Source organism: Sminthopsis crassicaudata, chromosome 2, assembly GCF_048593235.1.
Source record: "Sminthopsis crassicaudata isolate SCR6 chromosome 2, ASM4859323v1, whole genome shotgun sequence".
NCBI classification, from domain to species: domain Eukaryota; kingdom Metazoa; phylum Chordata; class Mammalia; order Dasyuromorphia; family Dasyuridae; genus Sminthopsis; species Sminthopsis crassicaudata.
In genome coordinates this window covers 678,753,991-678,777,805 of record NC_133618.1, presented here as the reverse complement: position 1 = coordinate 678,777,805, position 23,815 = coordinate 678,753,991, and the positions used below count along the sequence as shown (strand labels likewise).

The 23,815-nt window shown below is 51.0% G+C and overlaps 1 protein-coding gene across 6 annotated transcripts in view; it reads right to left on the bottom strand.

The window, feature by feature from the left end:
* Nucleotides 1-23,815, bottom strand: part of MGMT (O-6-methylguanine-DNA methyltransferase) — a 165,795-nt gene that overhangs the window by 21,501 nt on the left and 120,479 nt on the right. For all 6 annotated transcript variants that reach the window (XR_012487219.1, XR_012487218.1, XR_012487220.1 and 3 more), the window contains one exon: nucleotides 20,660-20,817. Coding sequence is in view for 3 of the 6 variants with exons in the window: in XM_074297176.1 (XP_074153277.1) it covers nucleotides 20,660-20,817 (158 nt within the window). In the remaining 3 variants the exon portion in view is untranslated. The remainder of the gene's footprint in view (nucleotides 1-20,659; nucleotides 20,818-23,815) is intronic.

The window sequence follows — 23,815 nt, the reverse complement described above, 5'->3', positions numbered from 1 at the left end:
GCACTTTGTCTCGCCGAGGTGGGGAGAAATGACGAGCTCGCCAGGTGAGGTTCAGCCACACGGAGAAAGGTAAAAGACCCTCTGTGGCGCCATTTATATTTATTTGTTTTCACGGCACTAATCGTTTGAGCTTATCAAGATTATTTAGCAAAAAATGACACGGGAAGCTTCCACCCAAATGTAAGGAAGCCTGCCGAGAAATGATTCAACTCTGAGTCTCCCCACATGGGTGTGAAAAATTATCTATTAAAATGTGTTAACAGTCAAATAATTGTCATTCAGCTCCAAGCAGGATAACTGGGTCTTTTCAACAGTTTTTAACAGCTTTCTGAACTGTGTAAGAAATGAGGGAAAACATCCTCCCATGTCTAACACTTTCCTGGAGTGAAGAAGGAGAATCGAAAATGAGAAGGGAGCCATTTGTCATGGTATCCCCACTTTGCAAGGGCCGAACAAACGAGCAAATAAAGCCCACCGAAAACAAAGAGCTCTCAGCGATTCTGTTTGGCAGTTTCCTCTCCCTTGGTGAGTCCATCTGTCTCTCCCTCCTCTTTTGGTCGGTTGGTCTGTCTCTCTAATGCTGTCTGTCTGTCTGTCTCTCTTTGTTTCTTTCTCTCTCTCTCTCTTTTTTTTTTCTCTGTGTTTCTGTTTCTGTCTCTGTCTGTCCTTATCTTTTTGTCTCTCTCTGTGTCTCTATTTCTCTCTGGCTTTCTCTCTCTCCCCTCTCTCTATTTCTCTCCCTGTCTCTGTGCCTATTTCTCTCTCTCTCTCTCTCTATATATATATATATTTGTCTATCTGTCTCTCTCTTTCTGTTTGTCTGTCTCTGTCTCTTTCTCTCTCTGTATATTTGTCTGTCTCTCCATCTCTTTTACTGTCTCTTAGCTTGTCTGTCTCTGCCTTTCTCTGCCTCTTTTTCTTTCTCTTTTCTCTGTGTCTCTTTCTCTCTGGCTTTGTCTCCCTCTCCCTTCTCTGTATGTTTCTCTCTGTCTGTCTGTCTGTCTCTCTCCTTCTCTCTGTGTCTGTTTCTCTCTCTCTGAATGTAAGTCTGTCTCTCACTTTCTGTCTGTCTCTCTTGCTCTCCCCTCTCTCTATGTCTCTGTATGTTTGTCTGTCTCTCTATCTCTTAGCTTGTCTGTCTCCGTCTCTCTCTCCCTTCTCTCTGTCTCCCTCTGCGTCTGTCTCTCCCCCTCTTAGGAAGGAACCCTCCCAACTTTAGCCCACAAGTGCCAGGACCGTCCCTGAAAGAGCCGACGCCACAGGAACAATCGAACGAGCCCGTTTCACACATCTGCAGCCTCACAGGAGCATGTGTCTCCTCCAGGGCATAACCTTGTTATCAAAACAATAAAAAGGTAGAAAATCGGATTCGGAACGACACAGCTTTATCGATGCGTGCCAGGCCACGTCTGCAGGCTGAGAGCTCCCTATTGTGCCCAGACGGTGGGCGACGAGCCCCGCGATGGCGAATCAGACCTTTCCCTCTTGCCCGCCAGAGTCGGCACGGGCAGCTTGCAGGCCCTCTGGGCGCGGGCCACCCTTGCCGTGCCGGGCCCGGGGCCCACCTCCACGTGGCACTAATGGGCCCCCGGGTCGGCCTTCCCTGGCCCCAAGAAGCGGAGGAGAGACCGTATCGGCGCGATCAGCAAACGGGTCACGCAGCGTCTCGGCTTCCACAGATCCGCTCCTCCCTCCGCGGGGCTCGTGCCCAGCGTCAGCAGGCACTGCCAGGGCTCCACTCACATAATCAACATAATTTGACGTAACTTGGGGGAATATTTACCAAATCTAAAGGGGCTCGGTTTGATTGATATCCACCCATGTGACTTATTAGGCTTTGTCTCAAAAAGCCCCAAGGTCCTGTTAAATAATTTTTCATTGATAATCATACTCTCTCCACGATCAGCTAACTTTTGAAGACCAACCCGACGGAGAGGAGCTAAGCCCCTTAATTTCTTAATAAATTATTCTTTACCATAGGACGGGGATTACACCATGGAGAAGGCATATCATTACTGACAGAGCTGTCAGAAGGACAGGTGAAAGGAAAACTGGCAAGCTTTAATTTCTCTGCTGAGAAATAAGGGGCTCTTCGGGGATTAATCTCAGTATCAACATTGAGCCTTTGCCGCAGGGCAGCCGACGAATTCAAAAGAAGTTGTGACTGAAATTTGAGTGATGGAATCTAACTCGAATCGTGCAGCCAACTTGGGCTGCGCACCCGCTCCCGTGAAGGGGAGGGGGCCCGTGCAGGGCGGCCCGGCCGGGCCGGAGCATGGACCGGGGGAAAGGCCCGCGCATGCGCATCCCATAGTGCCCTGACCTCGGCGGAGCTGACCGGGGCACGCCCGGTGGCCGGCCGCGTCCTAGCATCAGGGTTCAGTGGGATAAACACGTGCTGACATCTCTCTGTCTTCTGGGCCACAGGGACGCCAGGCCACGAAGAGCACAAGCGGCTCCCCGGGACCCCCAGACCACTCGTTAAGGCTTGGACTGCACTAAGACGGGCTTGGGATTCGGCCCTGGGACAAGGAGCTCACGCTGCCCGGGGGCTGAAGATCTCTGAGGGGTTCGACACAAAGAAATGCCTGCTTTAGGTGTACCAGGATACTGTTTGCCACAGTAGGTGCTCAATAAATGCTTGTGGACCTGATGAAGACTGAAGCTGAGAAGGATGTCTGTGGTCTCGACTGCCCCGAGTTGGTTACAACACGGCGCGATGGTGGCTGAGGGTAAGGGTCCAGTCCTCGTGCCCCGAATCCCTGCTGGCATTTAGTCCCAAGGAGGAACGGTTCACAGTCCGGGGACGCCGTCCTGTCGGCCACACTGAGGGGCACTGCGGGGGGTGTCTCCAGGATGCTCAGAAAGGGGCAGGCTTGGCGCAGAGCGCCTCCTCTTGGGCCTGCTGGGGGGACCCACCTGCCGCTCCCAGGGGGTCTGACTGGGTAGTTGCCTACAAGGGCAGAATTGGGGCACATGAGTCCCGGGGTCCGGGCCGGCTCTCCCGACGCTTCCACAAGAGGCTTTATAAAATGCTTTGCTGAGATCTGGGCCGAGCCTGGAGACGGCTCCCGGCTCCTCAGAAGGGTTTGACGCCTGGCCGGCGGGCGAAGGCAAAGGTCCTCAGACATCTCTGCGCAAGCTGCTGGGCTGCCATGACCATGGCTTTCTTTCTGAGACATTCACAAACGTGCCAGGCTTTCAGCAGAGACTGGAGCAGGCTCCAGGGCCCGTGGGCCCCGCCCTCCCGCTCCCACGCCACCTTCCTCCCTGCCCTCATCTGGACCCCGCTCAGCCGCCCCTCCCCCCCGCTCCTCCAGGATCCATGAAGAGGCTGATCTGTCCCCTTACCAAGCAAAGGTTTCACCTTTGGGGGCGCGACTTCCATACGAAGATCACATTCTGGCAGAAAAAGGGGGAACCGAGTGATTTTACAGCCATCTCCTCCAATTTTGCCATTACTCTCAACAAGCACTTATCAAGTACCTACTGTATACCAAAAGCTAAGGGTTGAGGGCACACATCCTGGCAGCTTACACTCTGCCAGCAAAGACAAGGCTGCACAGAGAGAAGGGAGTGAAATGAGGAGGACGCGGCATCGTCTGGCGGGGGCTTCCTGTAGGAGGCGGCCAGAGGCGAGGAGGGAGCGCTTCGGTGTGGAGAGCACATTTTGTGAGACTGAGAATCTGAGTCTGAGAAGCTGGGCACAACCCGTGATGGCCTGCAGGTGAGGGGAGGCGGGCACAAAGAGCCAGCATCGAGGCCAGAGCTGAGACAGTCCAAGGAGCTTTTACTTCACTTCATGGCACTAGGGAGCCACTGCAGGCTCTTGAAGGGGGCAGTGATGGTCTGATGGATGCTTTAGGAAGATGGCTCTGCCTTCTGTCGGAAGAGTGGATGAGATCAGAAACAAGGAGACCAATTACAAGGCAGTCAGAAGCCCGGGGGAGAGATGATGAGACACGCAGGGAAGGCAGATGACACCATAAGGAGAGGAGGCAGCGCGGGGATCAAGAGAGTGGGCTCCGAACTCCGGGGGCCACAGAGTCTGCCAGAACAACTCGAGAAATCCCACTCTGCTGCCCTTAGCGTCCTCCCCAACCATGGGACGCTCACGAGGAGGTGCTCCGGTTTCTATGAGCGCCGTGTCCGCCCTTGACCGTCCCACACGCGCCGTCTACAAAAGCCGCAGTCGGTGGTCCCCGAGCCTCTGTCCCTTAGACGGCTCCCTTGTTTTCTTTCTCATCAGAACTGCTCCTAATTGTGTCTGCAGAAGTGAATTCTTCTCTTTCTAAAAATAATCTGTGTTCCCCGGACACTCTCTCTGAACCGCGCCGAGGATCCTCCCCCAATCCGGGCGCACGGCAGACGCCGCCAGCCTCCCTCCATGACAGATTCTGAGCGGGGATCCGCCCGGATCCGCAGCCGCTCTGTTCATCCGCTCTTCCTTTCTGAACAGAACCAGGGCCAGTGCAGCGGAGCCCTGCTCACTTCCACCTCTGGAAGGAAGAAATAATCATTGGCGCAAACGAAGAATTGATTAGTCGATCCAATTTTGACAGAGAGCACCCCCGGTCACCTCCTGTCTCCACTCCGGGCCTGGCTCTGAACCATGGACATTTCCTCTTTTCTCCTTTTTGACTTCCATGACGAGATGACCTCCATTGATCCCCACGTGGGTTCCGTCCCCCTCCTAATCCCTGCATAGCCTCAGTTTATCTTCTTAAAAACCAGAAGAGGGCCGCCTTGCTCCAGCTGTTCCCTCTGGTTTCTCTTAAAAGATCTGTCTTTCCAAGGCCACGTTCTGGCCAGGGGCTTCCCCCCCCCCCCCCCCATTCGCCGCCTCCACGATCTCCTGCTCATTTGGCTCATTCCTCATCCTTTGTCCAACCAGGCACAAACATTGGGGTTTTGGGGGCTCACTGCTGCTCCCTGGGAAATGACAGGCTGCCTCTCTCACAGTTCTTTTGTCCAGATGGAAACCAACCTTACTAGTGATGAAAAGTGGGCAGAGCCCGTGACACTGGCACTGGGAGGATGCAGCCTGAGGGCCAGAGGCAGGCAGCGCCCGTGCCAGTCCATTTCCAGCACTAGGCATATTCGTGCTTATTGGGCCCCAGTGGCCCCTGTCAAGACCTCTGCTCTCATCTGGGGTTCAAGGGCAGCCGCCACGTACCTTTCCCAGCTGTGCACTTTCCAGATCCAGGTTCCCTGAAAGACTCTGAAGACTCTTCCTTTGGACAGCAGTCACGATGGACCTTTGACAGAGACAGAGACAGAGAGAGCAAGAAGTCCGAGCATCTGGAGCTGGTCCTCTCAGAAGAGCCTTGGAGCCAGGGCTCTCCCTAGAGCTGCAGGACCAGTCAGTCCCCAAGCACTCTTCTATTAAGTGTCTCCCTGACTCCCGAGTTATGAGCCCGTACCAGGCCCAGGAAGGGGCTGACAGCCTTTACTTGAGCCTGGAGGAGAAACTGAGCCAATGGGCACACGTGGCACCGGACCGCCCGGGTCTCCTGCTGGCGGCCACTGACGTCCAGATGCCCGGAGAACGTCCAGGGCAGCCCTGACATCAGCGCTGAAAGTGATCCTCTGAGGCGCGCACGGGTCTGCGAATGTAAAATGGCCCATGGCCGATCGGAAGAGTGCCCCAACAATATCAGACAAGGGGCTCGCACCCTGAGACGGAGGCCTTTTGTTAAAATGGAGGAACTCTGCTACATCATCTGAAAACATCGGGATGAAGGAAGTGGGAGGACCACAGCAGGATTTCAGAGGTGAAGCTTTTTAATGCCTTTTCTTTCTTTCTTTCTTTCTTTCTTTCTTTCTTTCTTTCTTTCTTTCTTTCTTTCTTTCTTTCTTTCTTTCTTTCTTTCTTTCTCTCTCTCTCTCTCTCTCTCTCTCTCTCTCTCTCTCTCTCTCTCTCTCTCTCTTTCTTTCTTTCTTTTTTTTTTTTTTTTTTTTTTTTTTTTTCTCTGGGGCAATTGGAGTTAAGTGACCTGCCCAGGGTCACATAGCCAGGACATGTTAAATGTCTGAGACCAGATTTGAACTCAGGTCCTCCTGACTTCAGGGCTGGCACTCCATCCACTGCGCCCCCTAGCTGCCCTCAAGGCAGAGCTTTTTAATAACTGAAGGAGGGAACTGAAGGTTAAGGTAGTAACGAGTCAGAGTAGGGCAGTGAACAATGCCACCATTCAGCATCATTTCCACTCTAGAGACTCAGAGGCAGGAGAGAAAGGCCTCAGAGCACGCCAAGTGTCTACGTGGTCACAGAAGCTCGACGGTCCAAGTGCAACTTGGATCTAAGTGCCAAGGGCGGCTAGGGAGGGGGCCCTCCCCACACTCTCCCTTTTCTTCTTCTCAAGACGCTACAGACTGGTTTTTAATTGACGTTGTATGGCTAATTTTATTCTTCCCTCTTCTTTGAAATCTCATCCCACCTTAACCAGTGACCTTTCCCTTTCAATGGTGGATCATGGGCATTGGGAATTTCTGATAATACTTCATTCTCCTAACTGCCTCGGATGGAAAGCTTGCAGGATTCAGAATCTAGCCCAGCGAGTGAGAATGTCGAGTGAGACGTGGCCGGGTGGCTTTGGGGGCGGTGAGGGACACAGCCTGTCTGCTAGGGGAGCGATCCTCGACAGTGATCACCAAACCTACAAAGGAAGAGCCTCCCTGTGCTGCCATAGCCTTATTCAATGACAGAAAGTGGTGATTTATCCACAGGCACAATTATCCAAAGGGATCATGGGATATGAAGGAAGAGAAAGCGGAAGCCCTCTAGGAATGTGACGTGATCGCAGCCCTGAGTAACACAGGTACAGAGCACTGCCCACGGTCACCCAATCAGTGCCCCCCGTGCCCTGAAGTAGGGAGTGGGCGATGAGGGAATGCCACTGGTGTCTGCCCCCGCCCAGAACTTTCCTTTGAGTGCACACGTCGCCTCCTCTGACTGTCCCCTGCTACACATCATCATCACGATAAGCATCTGAGATGCTGGTGCCCCTCACCTCACTCTCCATCATTCTCAGCCTCAGCTACTGCCCAGAGGCAGCTTGTGTTTGAGACACACAGGGAAGCAGGCAGACAGACAGACGCACACACACAGACATGAACAAAACTTCCATCCACTGCTGATCCAGCTCCTTCTTACTACTCTAAGCTTCCCAAAGACATCTGTCAGGTTCTAGGTACAATGCAATTAGAACGATTTCACTTGGGAATGATAATATCTGGGGAAACCATTCTCTATCAGGAGAGACCCATCGGCAACATCACTGGTGAATGTCTGGGGGAATTATGGCTTTCTTCCTGCTCATCCAGGGCCTACTTTCATTCTAGGCAACGATCTCGTCCGCCTCCAAGAGTTCAGTCATCACCTCTGTATGGGTGACTCCCAAGAAGCCACGTTGAGTCCAAGCTTTGGACTGAGTTCTGGATCCAAATCACCGGCTACCCGCCTGACATCTACGCTTGGGTGTTCCCCAGCGTCTCCAAAAAGCCACTGCCCCCATCACCACATCTTTCTCCCAGTGGTCCTTGTTTCTGTCAGCTGCCAGAAGAGAACTCCTTCTCCCTTTCGCCTGCATTGAATCATGTGCCAGGTCTGGCCGGCTCCATCTCCATTGCCCCCCAGCTCTACTTACTCCATCATGAATAAAGCCCTAACAGGCTCCTGCTTATTCTCCCGGCTCTCACTGGAAGGCCCTGTGCCGTTATGTCATTCCCTACACAAAACGCGGCTCCCTGATGCTTCTCGCCTGAGACCCGGTCGTTGACCTTTACACGCCCTGTCCCTGGCGGACGCTTCTTCCTCGTGCTCTCACTCTCTCCTACCTACGTGATCAGCTACGTCCTTAGCTCTGAGCCCCCTAGCAGAATACAAGCACCATGAAGGCAAGGGCTACTTGGTTAAAATAAACACAATTCTTTGCACACAGTGGGCATTTTATAAGAGTGTCAGACTGCATTTTCCTCAAAATGGCCCATTCATCCAGGTCCCCACCACCATGGGCTTTCTGTGGCTGTCTGTGTGACATACATCTCAATTCCAATAAAACCAATGGTGTGGCCTTCTTTGCAAACCTTACTCCTTCAGATTATTATTATTATCATCATCATCATCATCATCATCATCATCATCATCATCAACCATTAGTAATAAGAGCTAACACTTATTAAGGCCTTGCAAATTTTGCAAAATATTTTACAAATATTATACCACTCACAACACTCCTGAGAAACAGATGCTATTACTACCCCCATTTTACAGATGAACAAACCGAGGTGGGCATAGGTGAAGGGACTTGAATAAGTCACATGACTAGTATCTAATTTGAATTTGGGGAGGATATGAATTCAAGTATTGCTAACTCCACATCCAACACTATCCCCTGGGCCACCTAGCTGCCTTATTATTATTACTTTTTGAGCACTTGACAATGTCACTGATCTTTGGCAGAAAGACACCTCCTTGTACTTCTGGTTTCACATCTCTAACATGCTTAATAAATCAAAGCATCACTAAGTGCTTGTGGATTGGTCGATTCTGTCCAACTCCTGTTGTCAGGGACGGGATTATTATTATTTTTTAGCATTTCCTCATAATTTAGACTCTTCTTAAGTACTGTGAAAAGAACACCTCTAATTACAAGAGGCTAACCCTGGTAGAAAGACTCATCACAGCAATAACAATAACAGTAATGATAATAGTAACGATACTACGGCTCTGGTCCAAAGAGACAATGAGAAATGGCTCCCGTCTCCCAACCAGGGAAAGCCCTGACAAGGCCGAGGAAGCTCCAGTGGACACCTGGGCTGTATCAAGATGCTGCTCGAAGGGCCCTTACAGGAGACTCTACATGAGGGGTCGAGGGGTCAAAATCCCACTGTGAGCCATGACCTCATCTCTCCTGAAGGCCCATGAAGACGGTGGGACAAACGGGGGGCCCGGAGAGGGGGTGGGCTCCTTGGGGGTCCTGCCTCCTCTCAGCAAACAGGCCCCGAGCCAAAGAGTTGCCTGTTCCATTGTCGCTGGGGCCGTGTAAACGCAATTCATTTTGGAGTCAGCTTGCTGCTACTGCTTCCGAGACCAATGGACAACCAGCAGTCTTTAAGGGACCCACTGGGTTTCTCCTTTACATGAGAAGCCGCTGCACTCCAGCCTTTGGTGGGAAAAGGAGGACGTACCATTGGGGACGTGGAGCTACCTATGCTCCGCTGTCCCCCACTGACCCTCCAGCTGGTCAACTGAAAGGTCCTCACCCCATAAGTCTGACATTGACCCAAAACAAGTTGTTAATGACGGCGCTCCACGCATCATGTCTAGTAAACGTAAAAAGCGTCCCTAAATGGTGATTAATTAAGTCAAGGCAGACGAACCTCAGTCGGTCAACAATCCAAGACCAAGTGAAAACTTCACGTTGTTGTTTGGCGGAGGGAGGCGGCGGGGGAGGACGGCCTTCCCCTCCATTGTTCGTGTGGGGAAGGGTGATGGGCGAGGTGCAGAAATCGCCAAGACCCCGTTCGTTCCCGTACTGGGCCGAGCACGGCTCTCTAAAGCACATCAAAAGGTGTTAATGGTTTCAATATTTATCTGCTTCAGGGAAGTGCTCTAAAAAGAAGACGAAAAAAAAAAATTCTGCTAATGGTTGTGTCTTTGCCATTAAAATGAAAAGCTTAATGCATCTTATAATCAGAGGACAATTTGCAAATCATTAAGAGAAATGTAAAATTCCATTAAAATACAAATGAAGAAGCCCTCGCCGGACTAATAATCTTTTGGATATTATTTTGCATTCCACGATTTCTGTTCCCAATATCCAGGCCCCACAAATGATCAGTTCCTGAACAGGCTATTTACTACAGCCGACTTCTTTAACGAGAGACGGAGAAAAGTATAATCTGCTATTCAGAGCAGGTACTAATGAAGAATTCCATATATTCTGAAATTTAATTAAAACCCCAAAGATTTCAAATTAGATGCAATTTGAAATGCCTGGGGCAGAAATACATGCACTTGCGTGGCAAGGGTATCACACTGAAAGTTGATACCGTAATTGGTCTTGATATATTTTTGTGTTGCCAGGCTGGAGCACAGAACTCATAACCATATAAAAATTCTCTGTAGATTACCTGCTCATTGAAAATGCCATCACTCAGGTATTTCTCCCCTAAATTACCATGCTACTAAAATGCACAAAGTGATTCGGAGTAGAGAGCGGCACAGCTGGCCGACGCCGCCAATGAGTTATGCATGCGTCGACGCGGCCTTTTTTCTGTGGAAAAATATGCTCAGCTGAATATTAAAATATAATTGGCATTCAACCTAAGTAGCTTAAACCATTTTGTTATCTTCTTTTAAACCGATTTGGCTCCTCGACAGTTATTTGCAAGGATGCGGTTCCCAAACTAATGACACCCTCACATTCGGCGAGATTTCTGCGGTTTTCCGTTTGTCACAAACGGGAGCCCTTCCTCCAGCCTTCTAGGGGTGTCTTTTAATATGGGCTCTTCTTGAACATCAAAGGCCCAATTCATGAAAAAGAGGGAGAGCGCCATTTAGGTGGCTTCTTGCATATTTTATTCAGACGAGGGGGAGGGAGGGACAAAGGGACGATCCCGTCTTCTTGGTTGAGAATATTTCTGCGGTAGAGTAAGCCCTTGTTGTCCCCGGCTTAGCCTCTGGTTCTTACAGAGACAGTCCTAGAGAAACCTGGAAAAAAGATGGCACCGAGTGGGGACAGACAGCCCCAGGTGGAAGAAAACACACACACACACACACACACACACACACACACACACACACACACACACACACACACACACACATACACACGCATAAAAGCCTAGGGAAGGGCCTTCTGACTTTACACAATCACCTGTCAGATGTGGTTTGTGCAACAATTAACAGGAACATCCAGTAAAAGAAATGGCCGTTACCATAGTAACAGATACACCATATATATCTATTTATGCTGAGATGCCGGACTCTTCTGAGAAAATTCTCCCCAAAACATCATCAATATTCACATTGACACACGGGGAGGCAAAAACCAAACTCAGGGTTTCAATCTAACTAACGGAGTGAAATCTTTCAGGGCCAGGAAAATGTATTCTTCTCTTTCATTGCTCAAATGGCCTAGTTAGGAGACTTCCTCGGAAAGTGCTCAGACGGGAAGCAGAGAAAGGGGAAACAATGGGGCAGGCGGACGCCGAGAAGGAAGGGCCCCTTCTCTGGGCCTCTGCTGCTCCCCAAGTCTGCGATCATCTCACTAAATAAAGCTGATGGTCACGGGACTCTGGGAACCCAAGTCAGTGCCCCCCACCCCATGTAAATATCTGAGTTTTCTATTCCAAGGTGTGAATCATGACCTGCACAGAGGGACACAGATTCATCGAGCTTCCGTTCCAAGTCCACTCTTCACTCAGGAATGGGGGAACTCAGATGTGCCGAAACCCCTGGGATGGGGAGAAGTCCCGGGCGCGGCTCTCGGTCCCCAACACAACGCCCACGCAGGTGGCTGCAGACAAGGTGAGGCTCCCACTGCAGCCCCCTCCCAATGTCCAACAGGACCAGAGAATGAAAGGGTAGAGCTTTACGTCTTTCCCTCACCACTATACGAGATGTCAGCCAGAGCGACGTCGAAGACCACGGACCCCAGGAACTCAAGTATCCTCATTTGCAGTAGTGGGTGACATTTGAAATGAAGGTGACCAAAAGAGGTCAGGTGACCTCTTGTCCAGGGGGACCCCGAGGGATTCTTTTATGAAGGGGGTGGGGTACTAAGACCCAAAAGCCATCCTTTTCTCCTCTTAAGATCTGAAAAGTCTGGAATATAGAAACTAATCATTTTCAGTCCTGCCCTTTGGGTGTCCCATTGGGACACACCCAAGGATCTTTCAAAATATATATATATTTATTTACTTATTTAAAACCAACACGCTCCAATAGGAGATTTACTTTGAAAAGTGCCGTTGCTCTGAGGGTTATAATTCAATTAGGGGGCAGTGTTGTCTTCCCATTAAGGCAGAGCGCGGGCGGATTGTTGGCCCGGCTCAGGTTCAGCCATTTTCACGAGTAGCCCTTTTGGCTACCTCTTAAGCTTGGATAAACACATTGTGTGACTCTGGAGCCAGAGCTGACTGCATGCTAGTTAATTTTGTCTCTGCTTCGTGTAAGCCTCAGGGACTCCAGGATGGGATCTGGCCACCTCTTAAATGGAGGATGGAACATTCACTTAACTAGACTTCTCAAGAGGCCTGGGCAATTATTACTGATTAACAGGAGGCCTTGCTGCACAGAGGACGGACTGCCCCAACATGTTCTGCACGCTGTCCAGCACGGGGCCACGGGAGAACGGGAGCCGCCGTTACCCATGTGAGCAAAGCCTGGGGCTGGACTATGTCTGACTTTCCATTTGTGATGCTTTAAAAAACGGAAAAGGAAGCCAGAAAAGAGTCTTTAGTTGGTTGCATTCGTTCATTCTTTTGTTCATTTATTTACTTTTCTTTTCCTCTTTCCTTCCTTCCTCTCTTCCTCCTTTTTCTCCCATCCTTCCTTCCTTTTCAGCAATATTACAAACAGCTCTATGTTGGGTAAGGAAAAAAGCCTGGTAACATTTTTAGGTAAATGGAAATATCATTCCCTTATCTCTATTATTTTCCAAAAAACCAAAAAATCTGACAAAAAATTATAATTTGCATTTGTATGACATATTACACAAACTCCCTGAAGCCACAGAATCCCATACACAAACAGGATGTGAAGTTATCCTATTTTAGAGATGGGGAGACTAAAGCTCAGGGAGCTTGAATGACTTGAATTTGGGTCTTTATACTGTGAACCTATGAGGCACTGAGTCTCCAGTTCATTCATCAGACAGACTTGGGGCTCCTGACAATGCAAAGGTCCTACAACTCTCCATTTCTGGCTCACCGTCTCCAATCAAAGCTCAATGTCGTGGAGACGTGGAGCAAGCCCACAGCAGCCACAAGACGGCCCCCCAGGCGGCCCATCTCATCTCCGTGGCGTGGATGACGGCGCCCTGGTGGATGTGATGTGTCCCCTTCCATTGGAAGCCCAGAATCCAGAGGGGAGGCAGAAGGCTGTATCCTGTGACACGGGTCTTGGTTCCCAACCCAGGTATTTCCTCAGACCCACGATCTCCTCAGTGAGTCACCTTCTCCTCCCAGTCCTTTCACCAAGACTACCATCTTCACCACTTCACTAGCCTGCCCTTGGCCCTAGGTGCTGCGGCTCAGATGGGGTGCAGCTGTCCTTTCCCCAACTTTTCCCCACCTGTCTTTAACTGAAGGAAAATAAACAAGGTCTAGTTCTTGAGGTGTCACATCTCCGCTCTCCAACAGCGGTGCCCAGGAAGACACGGCGGGCAGCTGACCGCTCACCAAGGTCCTCCCAGACCCGCTGGTGACTTCTGCCCAAGAAGGGGCATGTGGAAACGGGCTCTTAGCGGGACCAGTGGGGATCCTTGGGCGGCCCACGGCGGGCCTCTTTCTCAGGACAGAAGGCTTAATGTCCCACAGACTTGAGGAAGTGAACAAGGGCAAAGGCCTGTGCCCAGATGGGCAACATGGAGGGGCAAGGACAGAGCCTTAGGGCTGGAGCCACTTTTGAGGCAAGCAGGGAGGGAGGCCTGGATTTCTTGCACAGACGGCCCCACAGTCATTGCATCCAATCCCAAGCCTTGTTATGGTATAGACCCTAAAGTGATTTCTTTTCCATTCCTCATTTCCATGTGGGGAAGAATCCTGAAATTGCAGTATATTTTGGGAGTTCTTTACCCCATCAGACTGATTGCAGCTAGAGATAGCTCTTCTTTCTCTAGAGGGGCAAAGATGGCAGAAGGCCGGCCTCAGAGGCCAATAGCAACAGCCTCCCTTTAGAAAATAACAAGCTAGGGTATATTGGGGCTTCCCCCTCCAAGAAGGCCCATTTTACAGTTGAGGAGAATGAGGTTCAGTCACATAGCTGGTAGACTCTGGACATGGGTGGTCTCTTGCCTTAAGTCCAGTCTTCTTCCCGTGAGAGTCCCCATTACAGTCACTTGTTTGTTGTCCCCCCCATTGACCACAGCTCTCTGAGGGCAGTTTGCCTTTTCAGCCCTTAACAGAGTGCCTGGCATACAGTAGGTGCTCAATCTTCATGGATGGACTCACTTCTGGCTCTTCTTTCTGTTCTTCGGGATTCTAAACGAGGACATGAAGGGCCACAGATGGCCACAGACCACGGCTTGGCCACGCAGGGGCCTTCTGGGTCCCCCTCTGAGCACACAAGCTGCTTCCCTGGAGAACAGCCCAAAAGGCCCATGTCTTCACAGGGGAGCTGAAGGCACTGGGAAGGAAAGGGAAAGGGGGAGCAAAGGTCGAGCAGGAAGGGCTTAGGGAAGGGGAGGAGCAGAGCCCTCGGGCCGAGATCCAGGATCTCCAATACCCTCAGGCTCTTCATGTCCTGTGTCCATCCCCCTCCATTGACTGATCCCTCATCCCTTGCACTGTTTTGGGGTTACTGGGGATTTCTCCCCCCCCCCCCCCCCCCGGCTTACCCCAGAGAAGCCATGCAGTCGCTGGAGGTTTCCCTTGTTTTTTCCTCACTTAAGTGCAGGCGCGCCCTTGTTCTGAGCAATAAACTGGCATCAGGGGGGGTTAAAAACACCCCAGCTTCAGTGGGTCATGGCTCAGCAAGGGCAAGCGGCTTTATGAGCCTTCATCGGAGGGGAGAAAACAGGGATCACTATCCAATGGGAGCTGCCGGCACCCCCCGATCCCTGCCATCAGTGACCCTTTATGCGAGCAACTCGCAGTGTTGGCAAAACCATGGCAATGGCTGCTGGGGCGGCACAGTCCTTCGCCAACGCTGGGCGTGTGGGCTTGGTCCTAGACGCGGCATGAGCCAAATACTGGCTGGTCCTGGACAAGGGGCATGAAATGAACCTGGCAAACACTGAATGCTCACTGGGGGAAAGCTGCACACGTGCACACACACACACACACGCAACACACACACACACACACACACAGATACATACACGTTAAGTATCAGACTTAAGAATATAGTCAAACACACATATGTGTACAATAGACACACACATACTAACATACATAAAGAATACAGATACACACACTCAAAAGACACACCCACATAATATATATACACACACCATACACACAACCAGACAATACACACTCATTACACACACTTATTCACCATCACAGCTAAGAATATATACCCACACAAGATACACACACACACACGTATATATAACAGAAACACATTCACACTTACACACACACACATAACAACACACACAGACACACATTACTCACAACAGACACACGCACACATACAACCAGATCTACTCACTATATACACACATATTATATAGTTATATAACTATATACCCAACACACGTAACCAGATACACACATTTCACATACACACAAACAATACATACACATAACCACATACATACTCACTACACACACACACACACACACACACACACACACACACACACACACACACACACAAAACATAACACACAACCAGACACACACCCACATCCTGAAGCCACTCTCACTGAAGCAGCAGCCGGATCCTGAGCCGTTCTAGCCGCACCCGCCTGACTGGGCCGCAGGAGGGAAGGATGAAGCAGTGGGCACCTCAATGGGCACCTCGCTGGGCACCGTGGCCAGCAGACCATTGGTCCTGGGCAAACTTAGCTTTATTTTCCTGGGCATGAGCCGCAGTTAGGAGGGAAGGGGAGCTGCGGTTCTAGGCCCACAATGGCCAAGGGAAGTGATTGAGAGATGATTAACCCCCTTTCTGGGCTGTATGAGATGGATTTTTAATTTTCAAGGGCTCCGTCTCCAGTGAGAACCCCAGGTAATGATGTTATTCTCCTTCCTAGTTATCATCTGAAGGCCTTCCAGGACTCACACCGCCTTCCACTGGAAGGCACACAGTGCAATGTGCCTGCCTTCCAGGACACAGTGGGAAAATTAATTAATTCACACTGAAAACGGTATTTCCCAGAACTCCTTTGGCAGGGTTTTCATTAGAGGCCTTTTTGTGAAATCAGGGGTTCAAGCTGCAGATACCAAAATAAAAGAATGGCAAGGCTTTTCGAGACTCCATAATGGAAGCAGCACAAATCCCCCTTCCAGCCAGCAGGTTAAGGGCAAAAACAGGGAGGTTTTACTGCTGTCATGCAATCGGGTTTCATAGCTACAAGCTAATAGCTGTGACCAAGGAATTATTAAAGTGTTAAATATTTCATTTAAAAAGGAACATTATAGTCACTTTGAAAGGAAAACTCAGAAGCCGTTTTTTAAAAATATTGTCATCTTGGAGACAGCTAGATCTAGGACATGTTGGAAGCCCCATTTATTTGGAGCCTGAGCTGGATTCCCACTTAGGTTTGGGAAAAGGCCATCACGGTTTCTTAGTTGGGGCGGGGCCCTTCCCCCCAAATATGCCTCCTCTTGCCCAACAGAAAGCAGCCTGGAGCCTTTTCTGAGCTGGAGAAAGCCAAGCAAAGACAAATGGGAACTTCTGCTCCTGGGCTCTCTGGGCTCTCGCCCCGAGTTGGGCGCCAGTGGGTGACGGGAAGACTGGCTCCAGTGGAGGGGGGCGGCCACCCCCTTAGACCAGAACCAGAGCCCCGGGGCTACCCAAGAACTGGTCTGGAGGAGGGGTGGGTGGGCTCTGAGATGCCCACTCTGCATCTGAAATGAGAATACAGCCTTTTATGGAGATCAATCCAGTGCAAGAATCCTTTCTTAAAAGAAACCCAACCCCAACCCCCCCAACAAAACTCATATTTAAAAAAGCGACTGCTTTTGGCAAAATCCCACTTTTAATATTCGAACTGATTTGCTCATTACCTATAAGCAGATCAGTGAAACAAAGGCCCTCAAACCCTTTCATATGCTAATTCCACAAAAGTTTGGCTGGGTTAAGAGAAAAAAGTTTAAATGATCTTTTATCATGAAAGCAGCATTAAGCACTGGTTCTCTGCAAGAAAATAGTTCCTGTAAGTGAATGTTGCTCCATCAAAAAAAATTCCAAAAGCAAATCCTGCCTTTTGTCAGCTCACTCCAAGAATCCCAGAAAGCACGGTGCTCTGCACACAGTAGGTGCTCTGCACACAGTAGGGGCTCAATAAGGTTTTACTGACTCTTGACTGATTACTAGTGACCCAAGGCCCAGAAAGCGCCCTTTGAAAAAACTTCATTTTCACACTTTTAGTTTTTGTTGTTATCTGTTGTTTTTACATTACTCCGAATTCCGGGACATATCCCTCCCATGAGTCAAGTTTTGCAAAAAAGAAGAAGATCCAAGCCCAGAAAAGTAACAGCACAACCAACGGGGGGCGTTGCCAGCGCCTAGCGGTATATGCCACCATTCACACACGTGGCCCAGCCCCAGACCTGTTGGTCACCGACAATAACAGCTTTTCTCACTTTTTTTCTTGCTCGTCCCAATTTCAAGGTTGTCCTAGAGGGTCTCGCTGTGTACAGCTGTCCTTAAAGCACAATATGCTCCATCATATCCAGGGACCACAAGGTCATTGCCAGTTGTTCCTTTTGTTTCTGACTTCAGGGACGGACGGTGGAATAGAGAAGATCCATCTCAGCTTTTTTAGCTGTAAAATGAGGGTCAGAATAGCAAGTATCCTGACCCCACCCCAAGGACATGTGGAGGACCAAGCAAGGGAATGCCCCCAAACACTCTGGGCCTTGATGCCTTAGAGAGGCGGCCTCCCACTTTCATGGGGGTAACAAGCCTAGAAAACTACAGTACAAATGTCGATCGCTGAACCTCTGTGAAATAAGAAAGGGCTTATGAGACCGCATCCACCAGAAATGGAACCCTCTGCCTGTGATTCCTGGGAACAAGAGTCACTCTGACAACACGCTCTTTTCCTAAAGCAGCCACCAGGAAATAACCCATAAGATGCAGCACGTGAAGTAAAACTGGAAACGCACAAAACATTTTTTCCTAGCTAGAATTTGGTGGCCGTTTGTGGGAACATCTCGATGAATAAAAGACAAACCAACTGATTTCGAAGAAGATTTGCTTTCCTTCTACAGCAGCAAACACCATTCTGAAAACAGTTTCCCTGGGAATCTCGCGCTCCCTCCCAGTCCTCTCTAGTGTGGCTGCGGTCAGCAGGAGGCAGGATAGGCCAGGCCCCGCCTCCACGCCATCCTCCATGACTGCAGGATGTGCCTGTCTCACTCACCATGAACACGCCAAGCTAGACCGTGCAGCGCCCAGTAGGACTGCGGCGGCTCGTGTTGCATCTACCATCCACGTCTGCGGCCGCGAGCCGAGTAGTGAGGTCCCACGTGTGCCGGACGCTGCCACGGTTCAATGTGAGACCCCCCAGCTATCAGGATTACCCCTTCCTGTCAGTAGCGCTTTCAGGCACCTTTCTGCACTTTTCCAGAACGTGTTTCTGGACCGCTGGGCTGGCAGGCAAAACCGAATTTTGGCTAAGAATGCTTCACACTCAGTTCTTTTCTTTGAGAAACAATGTGAATATACTTAGGAACGGAGTTTGGGGCAGGAAGAAGAAACAGGCAATTTACTTTACTATATTTCTAATTGCTTTGGTAAAAACACAAATATTTAAAATATATTTATATAAGCAACTGAATCAGGGTATGAGGAAAAAAGCAAACTTGGGGGGTACTGAGGGAGAGCATCTGTGTGCCGACCTCCCCTCACTGCCCAAGGAAGGGGGGGCGGCCCGATCCCTTCCTGCCTCTGGGTTTGCTCTTCCTCCCCAGCAAGTCCCTCCTGCTGCAGACCCAGTGATTCTAGGGCTCTGGTCTCCTTGGGTCTATTTTAAAGTTTAATTTTTTTAAAAATTTGAAGTCTTAATTAACTCAATATTTTGAATTTTAAATCTTGGATGTACTGGTTTTAACCACAAACAAAAAAGGGAATAATAAAAACAATAAGAACAATTGTGGCTACCATTTAGTGAGCGATTCTCACAATAGCAGTTGTTCTGACTTTTCTGAGGCCTTTGGGGTTTCCTTGGCAGAGATAGTGGAGCAGCGGTCCACCATTTCAGTCTCCCAACTCATTTTACAGGTGGGGAAACTGAGGCACACAGGGTGGAGTGGCCTGCCCAGGGTTACATGGCTCTCGAGTGTCTGAGGCTGCATTTGAACTTGAGGAGAGGAGTCCTACCCTGTTCCCCAGACTCAGTGTTCGCTCCCCCTAGGAGCCTCCAGCTGTGTTGGGGGAGATGCTTTTACTCTCCCCATGGTACAGATGAGTAAAGTGAGGTAGAGAGGTTAAGTTATACTTATGGAGTCTATGGCTAGGATGTCAAAACCAGAAGCCTGACATGAATCTGGGTCTTCCCGACCCCACGTGACTTTTATTTCTCAGAAGCGTCCTGTAAGAGAGGGCCGGGGAGATTCTAAAACACACGTAAAACCCCAGAAGGTTCAGACGGACACGCTGAGTGTAGTCGGGTGAGCCCGGGTGCTTTCATTGCTCACTCCGTCTCTCAGCTTCCTCCCCAAAGCTGCTTCGACCCCACGCTTTCTCCCTCCTCCCCCACCCAGAGCCCCACAACCGCTTGCAGCAAGAAGCGCGGCTATCTCAGCCTTGCAGGAAGCCAATTAACTGGTCAGCATTTTCACTGTGCCTCCCTCCTTTTCCACCATAAAATGGGCACACCTGGTCTCGGTCCAAGAGGAAATAATTGGACTGAATTAAAAAAAACCTGAGCCCGCTCCTCTGCGGCTGGACAATCCATGGCAAACTGGGCTTTGGGTGAGCAGGAGCCTTGGTGGGGAGGGTGGGCCCAAGAGCCACGTGTGCCACGGGCTAAGGGCCAAGAGAAGGGTCCCCGCACAGGCCTGGGGAAGCAGGGTCGGGGTCCTGTCTCCCCTTGGAATTCCCCCAACAGAGGCTTGGGCCGTAAGGATTCTCCCACAAGGCCATGGGGAAGGAAGAGGCTCCTTCTTGTTCCTAGTCTGCCCCATGACCACCTTCCTGCTCCCTGACTCAGGGTGACCCAGGAGGTCTCTCCACTTCTTTCCCAAGAACTCCTGACAGATAGAAATTCACCTGCCCAGAGACCCCTGACTCCTCCTGGAGAGCGTGGCTGTCAGGACCCCCTTGTGAGGAGCACGGCTGTGAGGGTCCCCCACCCAGGATGGGGCTGAAGGTTGGTCCCTGTGCACGATGAGCAGAGCATAATGGAGGAATCGTGTCTCACCATCCCTTACTCTTCGTGACAACTTTGGGAGACATTTAATGAGCTCGGAAAACCCCCCTTGGCTATCCCAGGGAAGGTGACAGCCGCCAAGCATGCTCCTGGCCAGGGCTAACCGGGCCCTAGCAAGCCTCGCTCCGCTGGCCAAGATGGCCGAGCAAACAACAAGCTCACCGAAAACATACAGCCGCTCAGACGCACATGGAACCTCGAAGCCGGCAAACGCCAGGAGTTGAGCTGCGTCATTTGGGTGGCCGGGCCAAGAATGACCCAAGCGTGAGCCCAGATCAGCAGGCCCGTTGGGGTCTGGACCCTCGTGCCAGGTGCTGAGCACCCACTGCAGCAGGGGAGAAGCGTGGGCGAGAGCTTGCCACGGGCTTGGGAGGACTGACCTTGCTGGAACAGGGGGTGATGCAAAGGCGGCAGAGGGAGGTCCTTCACCATCTCGGGAGCGCAGAAGTAGGCCTCGAGCCAGGCAGCGCACTGGGCCAGCGCGGCGGTCTCCGCTGGACTCTCACGGCCGTTCCCGGATGAAGCAACCTCATGGCTCCTGTGGAGCAAAGGGAGAAGGTCATCGAATGCTCACCAAACACCATCCCCTGGGCCCGGCCAAGGCTGCAGGGGACTTCGGGGGCCGCCTCACACGGCAGAATAGAATAGTAGAAAAATTAGGAGCACAAGGTTCTGCCAAGGGCGAAAACTCCGTTTGCGTGTATTTTGAAATTTTGAAAATAAAAAGCGATTGTTTAGCTTTTAAAAAGATATTAGAACATATGGAAGAAAGAAAATGTGCCTCCCTGGGAAGGGACTCCTGGAGGTCGGACATTTAGATGGCACACAGTAGATTCTTAAGGAGCGCCTGACTGACCAACTGCCTTCCTCCTCTTTGCCACACCCAGCAACGGGGGTGGGGCCCTTACTCAGAGAGCCAGGGAGGGTCTCTCCTGACCTTAAACGTGGCCTTTCCAGATCCAGCCACAGAGAGCCCTCGCAGGAGCTGACATTCTCCAAGGCAGATGGAGGGACGCGCCCGAGCATCCGAACCAGCGCCGACACGTCCAAAAGAAGTTGGGGACGTTCACCAAGCGAGGGGCTGCTGCGTCCTGCAGCTGGGCACGGCAGGTGGCACTGCCCGCCTCTGCAGTCCCTGGCCTGGCACGCAGAAATGCCAACTGACTCAAGAATCCCACATTGGGGAGGCTCGTCCTCACGCTCGGTGGCTGCGGCCCGACTGCCCATGATATGGGGTCTTCCCGAGCACGTGGCTTTCCCCAACACACAAGCTCCTGGAGGATGCGAATGCTTCCTGCTGTGTCTGTGCCCACTCCTCAGGAAGTGCCTGAGGCTCGTGCCCCCCCCATACACCCTTCCATGTAGAGAAGGATGGGGTCTCAACCCCCCTTCTTCCCAGCTCTGCCTCCTCCTGAGACCCCAGGCTGACATGGTGACATCACAGTTCCCTGTGCCTTGCCACCGCCGAGAGGGTCTGACCTTCCGCGGCTCTCAGCCTCCGCCTAGTGAGGGGCCACTGTGCCCCGGAGGGTAAGGGGGCGCCCGCTTCTCCTTTTCCGAGGCCTGAAGAGATTTTATAGTGGCGAGGTCCATGTGAAACGGCTTTTTTCTGCTCGTGCTAAAGACCTCAGCCCCACCAGACTCGGTAGCTCTTTTTGCTCTTTACTGGTATTAGAGAACTGCTCACAGATGAAATGTAATTAAAACAGCTTTGATTCCGAAGCCAGGATTTATGATGCTACATTTAAAATGAATGACATTAAACATACACATAAAACCAGATTTTTAAAGCCATGACACAAGTTTCCATTTCTACAATAAAATGAAATTTATTCCTCCGCCTCCCGCCTCCCTCCTCTCTGCTGAGATCCACTCTTCCTTGGGATCTGGCCGGCACGTCCCCGAGGCCGGGGCCCCCACTGCCTGCCCCAGTCCTGGTGACCGTCCTGGCAATGGCTCAGCGGCACTCCGGCCCGCTCTGGCGGGCGCCCTGGCTCTTCTGGAGAGGTGGGGCTCCAGGGCCAAGGCGAGCCCCAAAGGCTGCACCACACACAAAGAGGGGGGCCTGGGGGGCTACTGGTTACAGGGAAACTGGGCGCTTTGTGGTGGCCAAAAGTGGAAGGCAAAATGACAACCTCGGTCCCATAAAACTTTTTACACAAACAAAAGCAATGCAGTTAAAATGAGAAGAGAGGCCGGGAAGTGGGAAAACAAATCTCTGGAGTTGGGTTTTTTGGATAAAATGAATATGGACCCGACTTAAGTTTAAAGCCTAAGAGCTGTTCCTCAATCAACACATGTTCAAGGCAATTTTGAGAGAAGACATCTAAGCAATCTGCAGACCGAGAAAAAAAACTGCTAAAAATACTTAAAATTAGAGAGATGCAAATTAACATAGTACCAGGGTCCCACCTGATACCCATGAGATTGGCAAAACTGACCAAGAGAAGCTTGGGGCTGGGAGAAACAGGCCCATCAAGGCACGTCTGGTAAGCTCCAAACCGGTCTGGCCACTGAGCTGTAAAACTCAGCAGAGCCTTGGGGCCAAGGTCTTCACCCCAAAAGATTGAAGGAGGAGGAGGACCTGTGTGTGTGTGCATGTGTGTGTAAGTGTCCACAAACAGCCCCTTTTATATACACACGTTTTGTAAAAGCAGCTAATTGAAAACTGAGGGGACGCCCATCGCGTGGAGAAGGCTGAGCGCCATTTTATTTCATGCATATGCCCATGTATATGTGTATGTATAAGTGTGTGTGTGTGTGTGTGTGTGTGTGTGTGTGTGTGTGTGTGCGCATCTCTGATTGTGATAGAATTCTCTGGGTTCCTCACACTCGATGACAGAAGTAGTTTCAGAAGAAGCCCGGAGGAGCCGTATAAATGGATGCAGAGGGCACGAGGGCCGGCAACAACGGGGAGCCGACGCCTGCCCACTGGACTCTGAAAATGGCGGCGACCAGTTGGGCGAGGTCGCGGGGTGGGACCTGGGGCCCGTGCCCGCCTCCCGAAGGCCGGCTGAGAGCAGGGGGGAAGGCGGGCACTTCTCTATGGGAGTGTGCACACCCTGGGGCCCTGGACTTTGTTCTTGCTTGGTCAGCCCAAGACAGGAGGGAGGTGTAAAGGGCTGAAACTCTTGAGCTGATGCACTGAAGTCGGCCAAGCAAGCACTTAAGGCTAATTGCTTATTGGATAATACTCTATTAGAACATGCTTGGAAAATGGCTCTTCCCACTATTCCGTGCTGGCCCAGTCGTTTGGTGTAGACAGAGAATTGTGGAGGGACTAGGAGGGGCAGGGACACTAGCCAGGGCACTTCTGGGCGGGAGAAGAAGAGGAGAGGTCACGTCCATTCCCTTCACTTCTCCCCATAAAGACCAAGAACAAAGACCAAGGACTTTTGCTTATCCTGACTCCGGCTGATTCCAAGGCTTCCAGGGGCTAACTCGGTCCTCACAGAGAGGGAGCAAATGGAAACAACTCAAACCTCAAAGTAAAAAGCAGAAACCCCGGAGGCTCCCACTTTACATTTTCTTTGAAA